Source organism: Girardinichthys multiradiatus, chromosome 21 (assembly GCF_021462225.1).
Source record: "Girardinichthys multiradiatus isolate DD_20200921_A chromosome 21, DD_fGirMul_XY1, whole genome shotgun sequence".
NCBI classification, from domain to species: Eukaryota; Metazoa; Chordata; class Actinopteri; order Cyprinodontiformes; family Goodeidae; genus Girardinichthys; species Girardinichthys multiradiatus.
In genome coordinates, this window is record NC_061813.1 from 13422370 (window position 1) to 13443359 (window position 20990).

The following is a 20990-nucleotide window of genomic DNA, read 5'->3' on the forward strand; positions in this document are numbered from 1 at the left end:
TGACCACCTTCAGTTGCATTTACATTCACATTTTAATTAAACCTAAGATTAGACAGAATTGGTTTGAAAATCAAAGCTCTTTAGAGTAATACAAGGTAAAGGCATCTACCCATTGATATCAAACAATTTCTGCACATTTTTACGGTTTTCAGTAAAAGGTTTGTCACATGGATGACTAAATGTCTGCTTCATCACCATTCCCCCTGAGAGCGCAAAAGCGATTATTAACTCCTGAACAGATTTAGTGGTATTTTAAATTAGCTACCTCTTGCACTTACTTACAAAGAACATTACTTCTAACATGTAATTTTTGGCTAAAGTTCCTAAAATTTATTTTAAAAAGATCTGTTTGCAGATGAATTATCTTGAAGTGAGAACAACCTGCATGGTTGTATGATAGAGATGCAAAATAATACATGTATATCCCCTTTCTGAAAATGCAAACCAGAACAGTCAAATGTTGTAACAAGTGGAAATAAAGAATAAGGAATAATCTATTTAAATTCCATCAACATATTGGTGTTGAAAGTCAGTCCTGAAGGACCAGCATGTTTTAGGAGTTTTTTTCTGGTTCACCCAAAATTATATGAATGGGTCATTGGCAGGTTCCCACCCAAATTAGTGACATCACAAGGACATCATAAGCTAATTCAGCTATTGTTTCTGCTGAGTTAGAGCAAAGACTCACCTGAAACATGCAGGACACTGGGCCTTCAGGACTTGGGTTGGACACGTTTGCATTTATAAATATCATTTAATCCTCAGAAAGAAGAAAATCTGCAGTCAGGACCAAGTGTTTTGGCAGAGACGTGCGTTATGTGGCTTCCATATTTCTTAACATTTCTGTTTATTTTTTATGTTTCTGTGGTAAGTTTTCACTAGTTTCATTTTGCACATCTAGAAAAGGAAATGTCCATTCCTGCTTATAAAACCGTTCAAACTCGGTATGACTGGATATTCATTCCATTGTATGTATTTATGTTAATTCTCCTGTTGGAAGGTGAACCTCTAACTAGTCTGAAGTGTTTTGGAGCCTCCAACATGTTGTGTTCTAGGATTGTCCTGTATTTAGCTCTCTCCATCTTCCCATCAACTCTGACCAGATTTTCTGTCTCTGATGAAGCATCCCCATACTATGATGCTGTCACCTCCATTTTCCACAGTGGGGGTGGTGTGTTCAGTGCGAAGTACAATGTTAGTTTCCCCTACATGACTTGTAGCAAACAACAAACATGACATTGCTTTTACTCAGAAATGGCTTTCTTCTTCTCACTCTTCCATAAGGACCTGATTTGTAAAGTGCATGAGATAACAGTTGTTTTTTCAACAGATTCTCCCATCTCAGCTATGGCTCTCTGCAGCTCCTCCAGAGTTACTATAGGCCTATTGGCTGCTCCTCCGATTAATTGGAATATCAGAGTAAAGGAGGGTGCATTCAAATGTCATACTTTTCAAGATTTTATTTGTTCTGGAGAATTTTAAAGCCCCCAAGGACAGACTGAAATGTTGCCATTTGAGTCATCGGACCCTCTGACCACCATCAGCAAACAAGGTGGGTGAAGTGTCTTGCTCAAGTAACACCTACACCATCTTAACACGTTTCATTGTATCGCATCACAGTAGGAAATCATCTTGGTGCCTGGTGGACACTCTTGGACATAATGTTTGCTCCTTTATTGTGTTTGAACTTCTCACTTTGAAGTTTTTGAGATCCAGAAGGCCACTCTTTCAGTTGCTGTATTCCTAGCAGGGTTTTCCTTCCTGTGAGAACATTTTCACCATTGCAAACACAAAAAGACAATTACTTTGCACATATCTGCCCCTTTAAATTTTACAGAGATCACTCTGCCAATTAGATAAACTGTGTACCATCTGCACTATTTTGCAGCTTCTGTGCTTTTGATTTTAATTTACTAAAATGAAATCAGCTAATAACTCGGCCAAGGTGAGAATTCAATCACAAAGGGTGTTTGTTTACGAAACATTTTAAGTCAATGAAGTGCTTTGCAATTAATCAATATGCATCTGGTCATTGTGTATTAATATGTAAACAGCCTGATTACCACAAAAACTAAAGCTTCAAAGGGTTGCCAAATCTTATATTAATGTCACTGCCAAAACTTTTGTCCATGTATGTACTGCTCCTGAAACTGAACAGGATATAAAATGTTCTCAGGAAACATTGAAGGCTCAGCTATAGTGCATTTCTATATTATTGCTCCTCTTCACATGTTTTTTAAGCCCATTCATCAGTTTAAAAATTGCATAGTGCTGCTCTCACAAGCTGCAATAGCACAGGCCTAAGCAAATATCAAAGAATCAGGGGAATGATGGCCATCCGAACACTTGGATAGTCTTTGAACTCTCGTATGTAGGCTCTGTGCTTTCCTTTGGCCCAAATGGTCATCTGAATAAACCCAAATAAAGTGTATATTGCCACTGCAAGATAAAACATACAATGAAAAACTTCTGGTGTCAAATAAGCTTGCATGTAATTGTAAATTCTGAATTTGTTGACTGATTTCTAGAGATGTACCGAGTGTTCTTTGATCTCAGGTTTTTGTCAAACCATGGCCTGTTGATTCCATGATGTATAATCTATGAAGAGCATTCAAAATATTTTTCTAGCCTTCATTCCATGAGCAGTCATTAATTATTTATATTAGAAGCAAGAAGTGACGTCACAACGTTGATGTGAGAGAACACAACATAAGTAACGAGTTTACATCTTGAACTATCTATACCATCTTATATTATTGATTAGCCCGGTTAGCATGGATACCATGGCTGAAACAGTAATTTCACTGAGTATATTCAAAAGAATGTAGATCCTTAACTTTAAGATCTACAAAAGGCTGCCAACATTTCTGAATGTAGTATATTTTATAAGAGATCAATTCATTCAGTCTTCCTGTTTGCTGAAAGTCTCACTCTCTCCCAGCCAGAATAAACCCCAGACATATCAGAAATATTTTCCTTTTACTAACTTCTGCTATCTCTGTCGGTCTCTGACCTCACTGATACTAAAAATAGCTAATGTTTTCTTTTGCTCCAAAACCAACCTCCACACCGAAGTGTTTGTAACTGTGACCTGGTGAAACTAAGGGATGGTTTATTCACTAGAAAAAGATCCTATACTGAAGTTTCAGATTGGCTGTTCAAGGGTAAGTGTCAATTAAGCTGGAAATCTACTGTTTCTGGTCACCACCCAATTTCTCGGTGCATCTCTAGTAATGCCATAATATGGATTTGTTCATCACATACCTGGAAGAACCTGGGTCATGACTGTGAAGCTCATCCAAGCACCAACCTACATATATCAAATGACAATGTACATACCAACTGTGATGGTAATTGAACACTGAGTCTTAAATATTCTTAAAAAAACTTTTACCCCATGTGTGTCATTTGACATACTATTTACAGCACAGCTGTTGAAAAAAATGCTTTCCAATTTACCTCATAAGTATAATTTGGACAGGATACAAAGAAAAACAGCCATGTGAATGGGTTCTTGGTTGGCATAGGAAACCTTCTTACTCTGAACCCTGAAGTTTCCACAAAAGAGAAAAAAAAAAGAAAGAGCACAGTAAATGACTTTAGTGAGCCTGATTCATAATGGAAAAGTTAAGTAAAAATAAGAAGATCAACAACTCACCGTCTACTCTGAGGTTACTCAAACTCATATGAATGGAGAGGTTGCCCATTTCACACATCTAAAGCAGAATTCACAGATCAGGAGTCTGAGTTTACCTTTGTTCAGAGCGAGTGTCAGTTTACGTACCGCAAATGTGATCAGAGCATACTTGATTTGAAGTTCTCCATATGCTATAAGAGAAATATTACAGCTTTTAATGCTACATAAAATATAAAAGCATAAAAAACAAACATGCAGCTATTATTTTATTATCATTATTATTGTTTAGCCTTGTTTTTTGTATTTGTGGGGTCCATACTTGGAAGCTTGCTGGACATTTGAGGTCCAAAGGCTTTGTAGGGACTTACAGGTATAAAGTCAAAAGCAATGGCAGATTAAAGTTACAAGATTACCTCGTTTAGACTATTGTTACAAAATTGCCTCAAACGTCCTCTAGCCTTAATGGAACCAAGCTGCAGTTGGTGCACATACTACAGATAGGACTGTGTTGGGAGAACGTTGCAGCCACCAGCCCCTAGTGGGCAAAGTGTGAATGACATCCACTTATGATTTTTACCCCACTTACAATGAGGGTCTGGTGGATGCATTTTGGGACAATCTCTCAAAGGTAGAAAAATAACATTCTAGCATGTGTTTGTACATGGCTGGACTTACATGGAGGCGTGTAAAGAGGGTGGTTTATGTAGTAGGCTAACCATGCAGAGAAACCCCAGTAATAGGCACAGTTCTACAGAGAAAAAGCAACAATATTTGAAGATGACATTGTCAATTGACAAAAAACAACTTCAAATGTACACAAATTTTCAAAGTGAAGTACTCTTATTACATTTTTTGCATTAGTATTCATCAAGGGATAAGCCTTGTGGCTAACAGTTTTACAGAGGGAGTGGTGTACTTTGGAGAATAAATAAGTAGCCAAGTAAATCTTTTTTCATGTGGTAGTTGAAAACTCACTTTGATTATTGTCCTGAGTGGCATTGTCCCATGAGAGAAACGATGCACAAAGATGGTCTCCATCAACCTCTTCATATAGTGGAACGTATGGCAGACACAGGCCAGTCTAGGAGACAAAATGAAAAAAAGTCAGAGGTCAAAGGTAACAAGAAACTACACTTTAGAGTTTGGGTTCTCTGATGTTATTTTTCCTTACCTGTAGCAGATTTGATACATCATGAGTTTGCAGCAAAATGAAGAAATTCTCAGAGTAGAGTAACTGCAAGCATTTAACAGCCTACTATTTTAGCTGATTTCAATGATTTAAAACTACAAAAACTGAAGACCGTAAAAGACAGTTAAGTTTGATGCCGCTTTTCCAGACGAACAACGTCTGTGGCATTATGGTAGTCAGGTTGATGGATGCTGCCAGCTTTGTCAGTGTGTCGAAACTGATAAGCTAAATCTCGTCACTCTGCTGGGATAATCTAGAGATAGCTACAATAATGTTTTCAACCTGGCAAGATTAAATAATAAAAGTGCTAAATAAATAAACAGAAGCAATAAATATGTTAAAGCTAATAATTAGTTGACTACTTGAGGGCACTCATGTTCTGCAAATAGACCTGATGTATAGAATTGTATTGAACCAGACTGGTGTTGCTGTTTCCTGAATGACATAAAAGATGCCATACACATTCTCACATTCCATATTCTGAATGAAGATAGATGCTCTGGACAGCGGTTCCACTGTACGTAACACCAGGAGGGAACTTTTGGATGTTTGTGAGAACATCTCGTTGGTACAGCAGCCTCAAAGTTGGGATGTTCCAGTGCTTATCCAGGTCTTATTGGCTGGAAATTATTCAGACCAACCGACAAGTGATCCTGTGGATTTATACAGCAGGCACTCTCCATCAACATAACTTTATTGAATCTGTATACAGATGTTGTTAAGGCCGAGAAAGCAGCAACACACATTACAGTGATCTATTCTGAAAGTGTAGGTTTTCAATATCTTCTACTATAATGGTATTTCACATGGATATAAAATTTAAAATGGCAAAAATCAGCTTAAACAGTGGCCCCCAAATTGTTAGCTTTCCAACACTGTGGATTTCTGCTGTTTTCTACAAACCTACTGCAATTTCACATTTTGTACTTCAGGTAAGGAAACTGCCAATGATAATATCTTCACAGAATCTCACTTGTTCTAGTGTCCAGCAACTTTTCGTTGTTTTTGTGTCAGCTTCCAAATTTGAAATGCCCCACAAACATAAACTGGTACTGTAAAGATGTACTGTAAAGATTAAAATAAAGAAAGAAAGAAAGAAAAGAAGATGCAATAATACATTAACATAGTATTATAAAAGTAAAGGAAATTAAAGTGGAAACATTAAATATACTATAGATGAGATCAATCCAAAGCCTGTCTGTGGGGGCTTTTTGATAAATTGACCATGAAGAAGTCCTTAAGAGCACCCAAGCTGCAGATTTTTGCGCTGAATGAACAAGCGGGGATGGTCCAAACCAACCTGTTATAGCAGCTCATGAGACAGATTTTTCAAACAATTATATTCTGAGCATGGTGGACTGTAACAAGATGATGCAGTCACTCATTCAATTCAGTTAGACTGGCAAACTTTTAGGTAAATACACACAGTGTCACATGTTGTGAGACATTAATCCAGCAAAGATTTTGGTGGCAAATCAGTTGTGTGCTCAGCGAGCATAATCAGGATGAGCGTGTAGGCAGTTAATAACTTAAAAGCCTGTCATTGGCTTGTAGCTTGTCATAATTTGTGCTTTGGTTGACATTTTGTTTTTTACTTACGTAACAACGGGATGGGGGCTGGAGGTAAAGGCATATGTGTGGGAGTAAATATATGGCACTCGAAAAAAAAAGAGGAGGTATGTGAGCAGGGCTCCGATGTACTCTGCAAAAAATACCTGAAAAACAATATAGGTTTAAATTAACTATATGTACCTCTGGTGCTGGAATATAACATAAAACAGTGCATTGGTAAAATTCAAGCATAGTCTTCTCACTGTAGTCCAACCAAGTTGTGGACCAAGATCTTTGAAGTACATAGTAGCAGTGGTTCCCACTGGTAGGTTCTGTAAGATCTCATCATCCCTTAATGATTTTCCCTCTAAAAAAGACAAACAACAACTATGTACGTTTATACAAATTCAGTCACTTTACATTTATGATACTTTTACAATCCTATGAATGATTCATTTCTTTTCACACACTCCTCATGGAGCTTCAAGAACAATGTTTAGGCATGGCACTTACATCCAACCTGGATGATCCGATCATGACCAAACAGCATCAAATGAAGGTGCAGTCTGAACACAAATCATCCTGGGGGACAATAAAGAACTACCCACTAAACTGATATGTCTTCCCTTAAGCACCAGGTTTATTATCTCAATGTGTCTTGGTTTAAAAAATGGTGATGCTCACTCACATTTATGGTGCGCTGTGTGCAAAAAGTTGTTCAGAGAAGTTGACTCCTGGCAAGTTTTTATGTAAAGAAATCTTTAGTGTCTTTCTGCCAATATAGATCTATGTATAGTTGCTTTAAATTTCTTATCCATTACTTCTGTCATATAGCATCTGTTGGGTTATAAAATGAAGCACACCAAGAGCTTTGTAGAAAGAAATGCGACTTGTGTGACTCTCAACCGTGGGTAAATGTGACTGGATCGCTCTTATTTTTAACACCAGATGTGAATCGCCATGCTTAATGCATGGCAATTTGCCATTGACGCACAGCAGATAATAGATAGTGTGCCCTACTAATTAGATTGCATTTTTAGAATTTCCTCTGGGATAATTGTTCCTAATAGCTCTAGAGGAAATGTAATTTGTGCAAATTTTCACAGCAAGGTAGATTTGAAAGCCCCAAGCGAACTGAACTGAGAGGAACAATGTAGCAGATTAAATAGTTTGCCTCAAGCGGTGGAAATAAGGTAAATGAAAAATGAAATTAAATCTGTACATTAGATGATTATCTGTACATACGTCTATTTGAAAATAGACGCATAAGTGTTGTCAGCATTGCAGTAGAGCTTAGAGGGGTCGGGGGGTTAGCCTGTCCGTGCTCAGACCAAACGGCACACACTGCATCAAACTGGTCTGCAGGGCTGTCGTCCCAAAGATGATGTACAAGGAAGTCTGCTAAAGAGAAGCAGACTAAGATCATGGATTACTGGAACCATGTCCAGTGGTCTGATGATGTCAAGATAAACCGAATTGGTTCAGATGGTGTCAAGCGTTTGTGGTGGGAGTGTCATGGTTTGCGGATGCATGACTGCCGCTGGCTGTGCACAGCTACAGTTCATTGAGGGAACCATGAATGCCAACATGCACTGACATCCTGAAGCAGAGCATTATTCCCCCCACTTCAGAAATGGGGCTGCAAGGCAGCATTCCAACATGATAGCCCCAAACATACCTCCTTGACTACCACTGCCATGCCAAAGAAACTGAGGGTAAAGGTACTGGAACTAAGACATAAAAATCCCCATAAATTATCATGAAGTTTGTAGTTGTAAAGTGACAAAATGTGATAAAGTTAAAGTGCTAAAGTTGAATGCTTTTTTAAGGTGGTGTAATACTGTACAGCAATGTCCATCTTTTTTTTTTTTTTATCACAAAGAGTCTTTGGTTTTGGGAAATTCTGGTGAGCAACTCAGTAAGTTCACGATCTGAATCCATCAGTTGCCCCTGTGTATATCTATATTAAACTCCACAAGGCAAAAGTAGCACAGATTAGATCATCATCACTTAGCATTTATGCTGTTTGTGAAATACCTGCAATAAATTCAATTAATATTGAAATAACAAAATAGCTACTTACTAGATTCAAGTCTTAAAGCTTGTCTTGCTGGGTACCACTGAGGATCTGAGCAGACCAAACACACATATTTAGAATACATATAAATTCAGAAAGATGCAAGACTGGACGGAGCTTGTAGTGCATAAATAGTTTTTGGCTTGAAGCCCTACAGTTATGACCACAATGGAATAACGTTAAGCTGCACTGCTCTAATACAAGCCTCGGGCTCGGCAGACATTTAGCAACATTTCTGACCAGAGACGACCTTATGACAGAAACCAATGCAAGCTTCCAGGAAATAGTTTTTACTAAGAAACCTCTTTGGGGAAGAGACATAATATCAAGGGTTTCAGGATGTTTTAACATCAATAAAGAACAAATATATTAATCTTCATCTTTGTCCAAGTATCCCATGGGATAAAGTTAGAGTTTAGAGTAAATCAGTTTAAAGAGAGAGATATAGAAATATATATATTACATCACTGTCTCAGATGGTCACAGTGAAAGTAAAATGTTCAACTTCAACTCACAGTTTAATAGGACTGTGTAAAAAGACTTATTAGAAGAATTATTAAAGCCAAACTGATTCATACAATAAACACAATTAATCTATTTAAAACACTCACGTGATTTGTAAAAGAGACTTTTAATATCTCCTATTGTTGAGTGAGGGTCCACCTGATCAGAACACAAACAGAAAGTAAGTCCCTTTAAATTGAAACCATACATTTCGCAATCATTGAAGCTCTGATGCTGTGAAATCACTTCAGTCCGGCCTGGAGTCACACCAAAAGGTGTCAGCATACCTTATCTAGAAAACAAAGCTGCTCCTTTGTCTTGGCATCAAGGACCTCCACCTGGAAAATAACACAAAAATCCCATTTAAGACCCCATAATAAAATCATGCAGATTATTCAGTTGGACTCAACTCTACATTTTAAAACTAGTGTCAGAAAGCTAAGAAATATATTGAAATTTGAATTTTCAAATTTTAGATGTATACAAAAGTCTCTTACTATTGAAGCTTCCAATAAATATTTAAAGCAATGATTTTTCCATATTTAAATGCAATGTATTTTCTGTACTGTATCAGAAGGTGCCCTTAGGCATGTACAATATTCCCCAGACCAGCACCACAATTGTCATATTCTAGTATCTTAAACCTTGAAAATCTTGATATACATTCAAATGTTTGCTTATCTTTTAAAATACTTTATAATGGTGCTCCTTTTCCTTTTTAAAAATCTGTTACTTTCTGCATTGAAGAAACAATACTAGCAAGTAGATCTGTTTTAAGGGGAGAATGCAGCATCCTACAGCAGTAAACATAATTCTCGAGATCATGCAGCAGCTGTAAATCAGTGTAATTCTTTTGTAATCGACCTAATCTTATGTACTGATTATTTGTCCTTCTCACGCTTAAAGCATAGGACCATATTGCGACAAACTTTATCCAAAAATGTTGAGGTAGATCTCTTCAAATCAAGAAGAAAAGTCTCATAGAAGTATATGCTAAAACAAATAGGAAGTTGGCCAGTTTGGGTCAAAGAATCATTTTGGGGCGTTTTTGAAGTTTCATGCATGCCGACCTCCTCCTAGGGATTTTGAGCTATCTACTTCAACTTTGGTCAGCATGCAAGATATCAAAATCCAAAATTTGTGAGTATGTTTAGGGCATGTGGCGAGGCTACGAACTTTACCTACTCACCAAAAAATTCAAACAGCAGCAACTTTCACAAAGAAAGGCTAAATTACACCAGACATGGTATGATTGATCCCTTTTGGGTGCCTGACGATCCTGTGTGGTCAAATGCTTACATCTTCAAAGCCATGCCCCCTGAGAACAGGAAGTCACTTTTTTGCTAGGAAAGGTCCCCCTCTGACCCTCTTGACCTCATCAATTTGAAATTGTGTCAGAAGACAGATGACAAGACTGACAAACCTTAGAGTTTTCGCAGGAGGTTGTGGCAAAGTGAGATGTCATGCCGCGGCCATACTTTGGCTCTAATTTTTTGGAGTGGGGATTACAATATTCGCTAAACACATGTAACTTCTCAGGACCTGCAAAAAAGTCTCTTTAAACCATTGTCCAAACCCCGCCATTTTGAATAAGGACCAGCAATGTCTCTCGTTTAAATAGGCTGTATCTGAGCAAACTCTTCCTGCAGCTTTTGGCTTGCAAACTTCAAAATAAATCAGAATGTTCTTAAGGCATTGGACATCAAAAGTTATCAAAAGGTTTTTTGCTTCATCAAAGCACGTGGGCATGGCATTGCATACAGTTGACTGTAAATCACTCATCCATGATCCGATTTGCATATGAACGATATTTGTCAACCTACAAACAGCTCTATAAAGTTAGGCTTTTGCTCTGTCAAAGCATGTGGGCGTGGCCAAACCTCAACATCTAACTTCTTGCCGTAAAAGGCGAATGTCTAACTGCCACAAACAAGGTCAGACCTGCACCAAACATTCAGTGTCTTATCACAGACCAGCTCTCAGCACATTCACAGGTATATCTACTGACATCACTTTATCCCGCCCACTTAGAGCCACATGTTGCACTGGTGGATCTCTTCCATTTACACTCATACCAGCTTCGGGCACTGTCTGATGACACAGAACTAGGTGATGTTGAATCCTACTGTGAACAGTGACTGTTGGCTGGACCGTTGCTTGTTCATGGTAATGCCTAGTGGCGATGTGTGGAACTGAGCTGCGGGCCTGCCGGCGGCTTGGAGGTGGCGATGCGAGACTCCTGCGGTCGCAACCCAAGCCTAGTGTCGCGAAGCTGCGAGGGCTGCCCAACGTTGCTTGCAACTTTTATTTGTTGTTAGGTATACTGTTTCAAGTCCATGATCTGCATATTTACATTTATATTCAGATACAACCAATTTTCTGCATAAACACTATTTAAGCCTTCCAAATTTCTGCATTTTTCTCAAAGGACAACAGAAAAAAAAAACACTAAGTAAACAATATGTGAAACAGCAACAGCTTTATTTTATCTCCGTGCAGTAACGATAAAGTGTGGGTCTGGGTGATATGGACTTAAAATTTTATTTCAGTAATGTGTACCATTTATTGCCATAATAATAAAAAGTATTTAAAAATGTCCCAAAGTCTTTTTGACAATAGATTTTATAGTTATGAGTATATGCTACTGTGGTCAAAACCCAACAAACACATATTATGCTCTTAAACACATACTCAATACATTAAGAAGTGTGATTTTATAGCTAAAAAGCCCACAATAACATCATAAGATAAGATTGACTTTATTGATCCCACAATGGATCAATTAACTTGTTACAGCAGCTCTTAGTAACACACAAGTAGGGTGCAGATAGTTAGGAAAAAGAAGTGGAATCAAGAAGAACAAGGTAGAACAAGTAGTAATAATAGAAGAAAATCCATGATAATTTGATCATGAATTCAAATACATGTATATCTATCTATGCTCTCATAGAACCAACAGTGGAGAAAATAAAAAAGTGACATTCACAATAGTACTGTCAGGTTTTAGGGTTGACATCATTAATTAGATGTGGTGTTTCGATAATAAAAAAAAAAAAGTAATGGTGACAAAAAACAATATAATAATTGCTAAACCCTGATCCAGGGTATTTTGTTTTGTTTTTTTTACATATCAGGGTAAACTAGGGTGAGGAGGCAGAGCGTGATGTGTTGAGTTTTCACGAGAGTGGCACATAGATATAAAAGATGGTGGCGCACTATCAAAATAAACAACTCTCCAACCCAGGTAAAACAAGCCAATTAAACCAAGCCATATCATATACAGTTTAAAATATGAATCATTGGGACAACCTGTCCTAATGATTAACACTGAAACCGACGGCCACTCTAGCATTAAAGTGGACATAGTCTGAATGCTCCATGGTCTATTGACCAGAGGCTTACCAGCCTTGATGCCAGACTGGCCCAGGTAGAATATTCTGCACAACGATGATGATGGTGACGATGATGGCTAAGAACAAGACACTGAGGGAAATGTACAAAAATTCACTGAAGAGGTGACGCAGCTCTCCGGTGACCATAGGAAAACTGAAGGAGACCATGCTGGATACCCAAACGTGGAGCAAGTGAGACAACCTTGTTTTCTCCAGCATTCCTGAGCACACAGAAGAAAACCCAGAGGCCACTGTGCGAGATTTTCTTTAGCAACAGCTCAAGATCCTGAGCGACGTCATGAAGACCATCACATTCCACTGCGAGCATCTTCTAAGAGTAAAGCTGCTCGAAAGTTTCAAACAGAAAGAACTAGTCAAAAGCTGTGGTAGGAAACTGCAAAGTACAAATTACAGTGTGAATGACCAGTTTCCAGACGAGATTCTTGACTGTCAATGCACTCTTTTTCCTGTGAGGAAGAAGCACATCATGGAGCTGTAGTCATGGTTGACAGGCTGTATATATGCCTCTTTATTGGATTTTGGGTTTGGACATTCAATGGGCCACTGTGATTTTGATGTGTGCATCTCTGCAGACACCCACTTTTTTCTACTTTAATTTAGTTGACATGCAAAGACAGCATGTTTGATCCGGAAAGCAGGTATTTCATTATTAACACAAAGATGAACAACAAAGACTGGTGTTTTGATAGTGTATTATAAAGGTCCAAATGTGGATGACTCCAACTTTTATCACAGTGTCTTTTCTACCCTTTCAACTCAGACCGGCACAGTGGTGGGAAGAGATTTTATCGTTACGCTGAATATAGAGTTAGACCGGCTCAGCAGATCATCTGCAATGGTAACTTGCAGTCAGTTAATACACTAAAGGATTATGTGGATGATTTTGATCTGTGTAATACCTGAAGTGGAACTAGAACAGAAAAAGACTTAGAAGCAACTTATGCTACATCACAAGAAAGAAATGCATTAAATGAAATAAGAAAACTAAAACTAGAATTTATTAGAATACTAGAAGTAAGAATACAAAGCTAAATAGAGAGAATGCGGTTGGAGAACTTTGATCATAGTAATAAATCTTGCAAACGTTTTGCAAGTAAATTGACGAAGAGTAAAGAAAAGGTGACATTTTCAACAATAAATGGTATACCAATTAATTAATGGTATACCAATTAATGATCCAAAATAAATATATACATTTCTAAAATATATTTTAGAATTTTTTGACAAAAAATCTTTATTCAAATGATATTGATCCTCTGAATTCTGACATAGATACATTTTTAAATGAAGTTAATCTTCCTGAATTAATTGCGCAACAGAAAAAGGGTCTGGAGTAAAGCAGTTAAGAGTATGCCTAATGGCCAAACTACAGGACCTGATGGCTTTCCTGCAGAATATTACAAAGACACTGGTGGTCACAGAAATTCAAGACTCTCTCTCCAATACTCTCTCCAAACATAAAATGGGCTAACATAAATCTTTTCCTCAATCCGGAAAAATATCTCATACTTCCTTCTAACTACCGTCCAATATCACAAATGATGTATTCACACCACGAAAGTCCTTTGGTACGCTTGCGGACTTTCTGGTTTTTCGTTTGGTGCGGTTTGCTTTTACATTGTACTTTTTGCAAGTAAACTATAACTTGTAAACAAAGCCATGTTTGTGATGATTGACGACCCATTGGACAGAAATGACTAGGGCGGGACAGAGCACAGACCAGGAAATGGAGGAAATCTATCATGTAAATAGTGCTTGCTGCATTTCTGTTCTGCATATTTGTGCAGAACATTTTGTTTCCTGTAGTTGGGTCAAATCGAGGCCGGTTCGTATTCACACCAGAAGTGAACCACACCAGAGTCCATTTGGAAGGGGGCCGAGACCACTTGAAGAAGTGGGTCTCGGTTCCATTGTTTGGTCCAGAACAGATTTTGCTTGAGTGTATTGACACTTGCACAAAAGGAGGAAGAGGAACTCTGATCTATTTAAAGTGGACCAAACCTTGCAGGTGTGAATACAACACAAGGCTTGAGAAGATAACCTCTCATTTTATATACGTCCTGACCTGTCTGGGTTTATTAAACCCTGGCATGCAATAAATATTACAAAAAGACCTATCAATCTAACAGATTATTGCAACATCTGAAATAAAAAAGGTTTAATTGTTTTATTACATGCAGAGAAGGCTATTGACCAATTTCTATTTACTACCTTATATAAATTTGGATTTGGACATATTTGTTTTGACATGCATCAGATTCCTATATAGTTCACTCAATGGTTTTGTGAAACATTTTATGGATTTGTCAGTTATAAATACGTTTTCATCAATTTCAGACAACTCTATCAACTGGAACAAACTGAAGGTCCTTCCTATATCTTCCAGGATCCATCTCCCTCCAACCATTTCCTTATAGATTGGAAACATTTTTCCTGCTAATGTTTCTTCTGTAGATGGCCAAATTAATTATTTACAGCTGGACATACACAGGCAGCATGCACACCAGAAGGCTGTTATTTAGTTTATCAGTGGCACTATAGCAAGTCTATATTAGTGGCTCCAGCAGCTGACATCCTTCCATGCAGGTGTCAAAGTGGTGGGTCTGCAACGACTCATACTGTAGAACTTAGCTGAACTAAAACCTGAACCGATTATGTTGTGGGGACTACAGCAGTTGGTTTCCATAGAGACCTTGGATGCAAGCGAATGGGAAGACACTGCTGACAAAGGAGTACAAAGATTTCATAGACAAGACATGTGACAAGTGCTACTCCCCAACAAATAAAATAAGACACTACTTTGAATCAAAATCTTCCAGACCACAGAAGCACAATTTTTGTTTCCATCCGTCTATCCATTTGTCCGTCCTTCCCAGACGTGGAGGGACAGGTACATTTATTTATTTATTTTTTTAGCCATGTCCTGTTTGGCAGAGCAGCACTCAGAATTGTTGTCTAAGTGCCAAGAAGAAGCCCAACAGATTCACTTTCAAAAGTGGAGCATTACGTCTAATGCTATAATGCTCTGCTTGATATTTATAAAAGAAACTTTATTAGCAACTGCTTTAGGATTATTTCAATTAAAATGAACATGGAGACGGAATAGAAAAGGAAAAAAAGAAGGAAGAAAGAGAGAGGTTGGGCAAAAAGGAAAAAGGGAGAGAATGAGAAAAGAATGGAGGAGAGAAAGAAGGATGAAGCAATACAAGATAACACCCTAGAGGACTGTTGCCAAGTACAGTTATAGACAATCTGGTGCGCAAACATCTGGTGTTTATTACGAACATCCCTCACTGGAAAATAAATTTAACAAAAAAGGTAGCTATCATAAACCAAGCTGGCATTTAGGTTTCCCAAGAGCTTTACAGAGTCTCCAGTACATCATCCAGTGACTCCAAGAAGGCCTGGGAATCTGAACTGCTGTTTGGCACATAAGTACAAACAACAGTCAAAATCTTGGTATCTCTTAAATTCACACAACAGCTAAAATGTCAATGAGGTGACATTTAATGTCCCTAGAGTGAAATTATGAGAGGGAATTGGCACGTCGAGGCCCCTGCTCTGCTTTTGCCTGCCTGTCCATTCCTATGGCACTAGATTTAATAGTTGGCGGGATGGGGACAAAACGAGGTTTGCGGTATAACTAATGCAGCCAAAGTTCACCTAGCTAGCGAGGTCTCGCATCATCCAGAATATTGATTAGCCCTTTGTTAGAACTCTTTGCCATTTGAACCCTACCAGGCTTGGACGGTTCTAGACAGGGGCCAACAGGGGCCAGTGCCCCTGTAGAACTGATCCTGGCCCCTCTTGTGGCCTCTGTACTGAAGACATAATACTAAATCCGTTTCTTATGATGATATGCGCTGTCACAGAAACTGTAACTGACTGGTCCCTTGGACCAATTCCATGTTTTACCTTTACAGTTTACTTTAACAATTAATTAAAAATTAAGGTATTGCACCGTATTGGGAAAGAATCGCAGTTTTCATTCGCTATATCAGCGGACTGCAACTTGCATCTCCAGAGCCACAAGTAATATATTTAATATATTAAATGATGAGATATTGCGTTTTTTTCTGTTTTGTTCTTTTTGTTCTGTGCCCTCCATTAAAAAACCTTGGCCCCACATTACCCCTCCTGGTACATTTCAGCTAGAACCGCCACTGCTACCGGGGGCTGTGGTGAAGCCCATAACAACATCTCCCCCAGAATCACAGGGGTACTCAAAACCTTCGAACAGCTTAAGTTGCCAACTGTACAGAGGGAGTTTTAATATACCCTTTTTTATATAAAATGACCAATACATTACTTGTAACTACTACTTCTACAAGGAGTCTTTTTTTTCAAAGCACAACGGTCTTACTCTAAATACAGAAGATGCTCAAGTTTGTTACTCTAAGAGGATTTGTGCTACTCTGTGTACACATTTTTCCAACTTAATTAATCTGTGTCAGTGGTGATGTACAGCATGTGTAAGGAGGGTGCTGGATGGTCCCACAATTTGCCCTGAAAGCATTCCATACTGTGCTGCTCAGCAGAGCTGTCCCAGCTAGATTGGTTCCTTTACTGGACAGTGTAATAATCCACTAATGGATACCTGAAGATTTGCTGAGTGCACAGCCAAGAAAGAGAAAATGAGAAATGAAGGGGAGCCATGCCACTTGCATTGTAAGAGAGCATTCATTGAAGACGTTTAAACCACCAAAGCTTCATATTAAAGGGTTGGAGTGGATGTTATATTGTCATGAAGCAACCTTTTATTAAAATATGTGAAAGTTAGAGAGTTTAAAGGGGAGTCCTGAAGTTTGTTGAATAGCAATGTTGTAAAACTTGCCCTTATAAACCTGAAAATACTGTGACCGCTTCTTTCTTTACCACAGGTCTAAGACATGCAACCCCTCCAATTATTTCTCAATTTTGTTTAATATAATATTTTTTCATGCAGAAGTAAACTAAAACGTATGTCAAATTCATGCTGCAGTCGTGTTATGTCAATTAAACCCAGGCTTGGATCGGTCCATATCTGACCCAGTAGAGGCTTAGCAAAATTAGTCAAATTGGGTTGTATTAAACCAGTACATTTTACAGTTTAATGAAATGGTGTAGTTGAATGCGGTGAGATGCTCATTACCACGGTCTGTTTTGTATGCTGAGCATTTAGTTAGCTTAGCATCTTGACTGGAAACAACAAACAAGCCTGCTATGCTCTGAAGACAAGTCCTTTTTCATTATATCCTAAGCAGTAGGGAAACGACTTTAAATACCTTATCATGAAAATTAAAATAGCTGTCATAATGACAGCATGTTTCTCAAGAGATCAGGCTTCAACAGAATACATCCTCCTAATAAACCATTTAAATATTTGTTAATTTTGCTGTAGAGCTTCTAGGGAATGGCAAAGTTCCCAGAGCAAGCTGTAATTAGCTTTAGCTCATAGGCGTGTTGCTCTTATAGAAAATTACTTGTCTTTTTCTTCATTAGTGATCATCAGACTATGTGAGACATGACTAAAGTCAAGAGAGAATATAAAACCAAAAGAATGTTTGGAAGGCCTATAAAGTTTGTATACTTTCCTGACACTCAGAATACTGAAAACATATCCCTAGACTAAACATTTAAACAATGCCCAACTTTTTATCTATTGACCTTTGTACCTGAGATTGGGTTCTGTATTTTAAAAGGCCATGTCAGTAAAAGTGGGCACTGACTTACCTCAAAGAATGTTGTTCTGCTCATTGTGCTTGATGGTAGTTATTTTGTCCCTTCTGTACCAGCAGAAAAGAAACAGAAGACATATTCATTCCTCACACACACACACAGACAAAAATAGCTCCTCTCCTTTTCAGGACAATCCCCGGACTGACCCTTATTATTTTCAGTCCTCTCCTCTGTCTCTCTCCCTCTCTTGATCCAAGGCAGTGGCAGGATGCAGAACCACAGGAGGCTTTCCACACATCTTGCACCTCTCATTCTGATCCGTTCTTTTCAGTACTGCTGCCTCCTTCTGTTTGCGACACTATGTAGGTTTTTTTAAATTCGGGCAGTTTTAGAGAAATGGCTTTGCTCAAACAGGGAGAAATTTCATTGGAGACGTAGACTGCCAAAGAACTGAGGAAACACCACAAGGAAAATAATACACAACATTGCATGAGACACTGCTGGCATGGACTAGAGAGAAAAGCAGAATGTTAAATCAATTGGTTTTCCATAGTGATTTTCTAGTCGTGCTGACCACTCCAAGAACTTTCCACTACAGGCACATTCACCCAATCACATCCTGAAACTTAGATGCAGATATCAGTAGGCAACTTGGGATTAAGTGCCCTGACAAGGGGGACATCCTTGTGTGGCAGGTGTTAACTGGAATTGAACCCACATCAAAAACATATATATGGATAAAATACAGGAAGTGCAAGGAGAAGGTATGGCTTGAAACACACTGGTCCTAAGGCTATGGTTCTTAAACCCAGGCGCAAGTACTAATGGAAGAACGTGGGCTCCTTTTGGTAGAAATATTTGCTTGAATTTTGTTAAATACAAATGAATTAACTGTAATGAAGAGTGAATAAGTTGCAAAAAGATAAGTTTGTTTTAGCATGTTGATCTTTGCTTCCCACCAATTGTCTCTAAGGAGAAGTGCAGTGGAAAAGAAACTGAGAACTCCCAGCATGAACTAATGCGGATGACAGTGAACAAGCACTAGCCGTATATTGTGCTGTTTTGCAATTACCTGTGAAGATGGAACTTTGATCTGGTAATGACATCAAACCGAAACTGAAAATGTTCCAGATCCAACTAAAAAATCAATGGGATTTGCTAATACATTTGCAGTCTAATAACAATGCATCTCTAAATATTTCTTAATTCCAAACACAGTAGCAACATTTACACTAAAGGAAGTTAGTAAATACAGTGTGTGTGAACGATTTTAATAAATAAACTGTTTTCACTGCACCTTTCCCTAAGTCCAAGGCAGTCATGTTGGATTTTAAGTTAGCTAATGACTAATTTCCTAGTGAGATTTTCTTCTTCTTTCTGATAATTATTACAGCTTTAAGATGGGAAATGTTAACTTTTGATTAAAAATGTAAAGCATTTGTACACTGGGTTTTTCAACTAATCATGCAACAGTAGTGAATGAGATTTTTCTTTTATTTTGCCTTGTTGTATTACTGTTTTAAAAGGGTATCCCAGTCATTGTGGTTTTTAGTATAACAATGCCCATCATTGGGCTCTAGATGGACAAATTGTCTACTTTTAAAGCTAGGCTTAAAACTTTCCTTTTTGATAAAGCTTGTATTTAGAGTGGCTTAGGTTATCCTGAGCTGTCTCTGTAGTTATGCTGCTATAGGCTTAGGCTGCTGGAGGACATAATGACCACTTTCACCCTCTTCGCTACATTCTCACACTACTCTCCAATTTTGCATTATTTGCTGTTATTTCAGTTTTTAACTTTGTTCTTCCTCTTTTCTCTTCCTAGAAGCTACACCCGGCCTGACTCTGTGTCTACCTGTGACACCTTTCTGGAGAGGGGCATCGTCCAAGCTTCTGCTGGCAACAACTTAATGCTCACCCTCTACTGATGATCCACATGGCCATGTCTTTCAGTGTTTAACCCTTTCTCTCTCCTAGACATGGCAATTGACTGAGCTTTTACTGTGACTAACTCTATGTGTTCTCTTTCAGACTCTAACCTTGAAAACTGGCTCAGAGTTTATCTGTTCTTTCTTTCTAGGGGAAACGACTAAAGGAACTACAGGGGTTGGACAATGAAACTGAAACACCTGGTTTTAGACCACAATAATTTATTAGTATGGTGTAGGGCCTCCTTTTGCGGCCAATACAGTGTCAATTCGTCTTGGGAATGACATATACAAGTCCTGCACAGTGGTCAGAGGGATTTTAAGCCATTCTTCTTGCAGGATAGTGGCCAGGTCACTGCATGATACTGGTGGAGGAAAACGTTTCCTGACTCGCTCCTCCAAAACATGATATGGCAGCCCAAACCATCACTGATCCACCCCCATGCTTCACTCTGGGCATGTAACAGTCTGGATGGTACGCTTCTTTGGGGCTTCTCCACACCGTAACTCTCCCGGATGTGGGGAAAACAGTAAAGGTGGACTCATCAGAGAACAATACATGTTTCACATTGTCCACAGCCCAAGATTTGCGCTCCTTGCACCATTGAAAGCAACGTTTGGCATTGGCATGAGTGACCAAAGGTTTGGCTATAGCAGCCCGGCCGTGTATATTGACCCTGTGGAGCTCCCGACGGACAGTTCTGGTGGAAACAGGAGAGTTGAGGTGCACATTTAATTCTGCCGTGATTTGGGCAGCCGTGGTTTTATGTTTTTTGGATACAATCCGGGTTAGTACCCGAACATCCCTTTCAGACAGCTTCCTCTTGCGTCCACAGTTAATCCTGTTGGATGTGGTTCATCCTTCTTGGTGGTATGCTGACATTACCCTGGATACCGTGGCTCTTGATACATCACAAAGACTTGCTGTCTTGGTCACAGATGCGCCAGCAAGACGTGCACCAACAATTTGTCCTATTTTGAACTCTGGTATGTCACCCATAATGTTGTGTGCATTTCAATATTTTGAGCAAAACTG

General features: G+C 38.6%; 1 protein-coding gene across 2 annotated transcripts; it reads right to left on the reverse strand.

Moving 5' to 3' along the window:
• Positions 1–427: 427 nt before the first annotated feature.
• tecrl2a (trans-2,3-enoyl-CoA reductase-like 2a) lies at positions 428–18217 on the reverse strand. Of its 2 annotated transcripts, none has more exons than XM_047349527.1 (13): positions 18084–18217; positions 9246–9296; positions 9066–9117; positions 8461–8505; positions 6641–6744; positions 6426–6541; positions 4613–4718; positions 4313–4385; positions 3785–3828; positions 3659–3716; positions 3460–3548; positions 3265–3310; positions 428–1761 (listed from the first exon to the last, which is right to left on the reverse strand). In XM_047349527.1, exons 1-13 carry the CDS (start codon positions 18105–18107, stop codon positions 1628–1630), a joined length of 942 nt encoding a protein of 313 aa, XP_047205483.1. In that variant the 5' UTR covers positions 18108–18217; the 3' UTR covers positions 428–1627. The 2 variants fall into 2 exon arrangements, with proteins under 2 accessions (XP_047205483.1, XP_047205484.1); XM_047349528.1 differs by having other exon boundaries at positions 428–2439.
• Positions 18218–20990: the final 2773 nt, after the last annotated feature.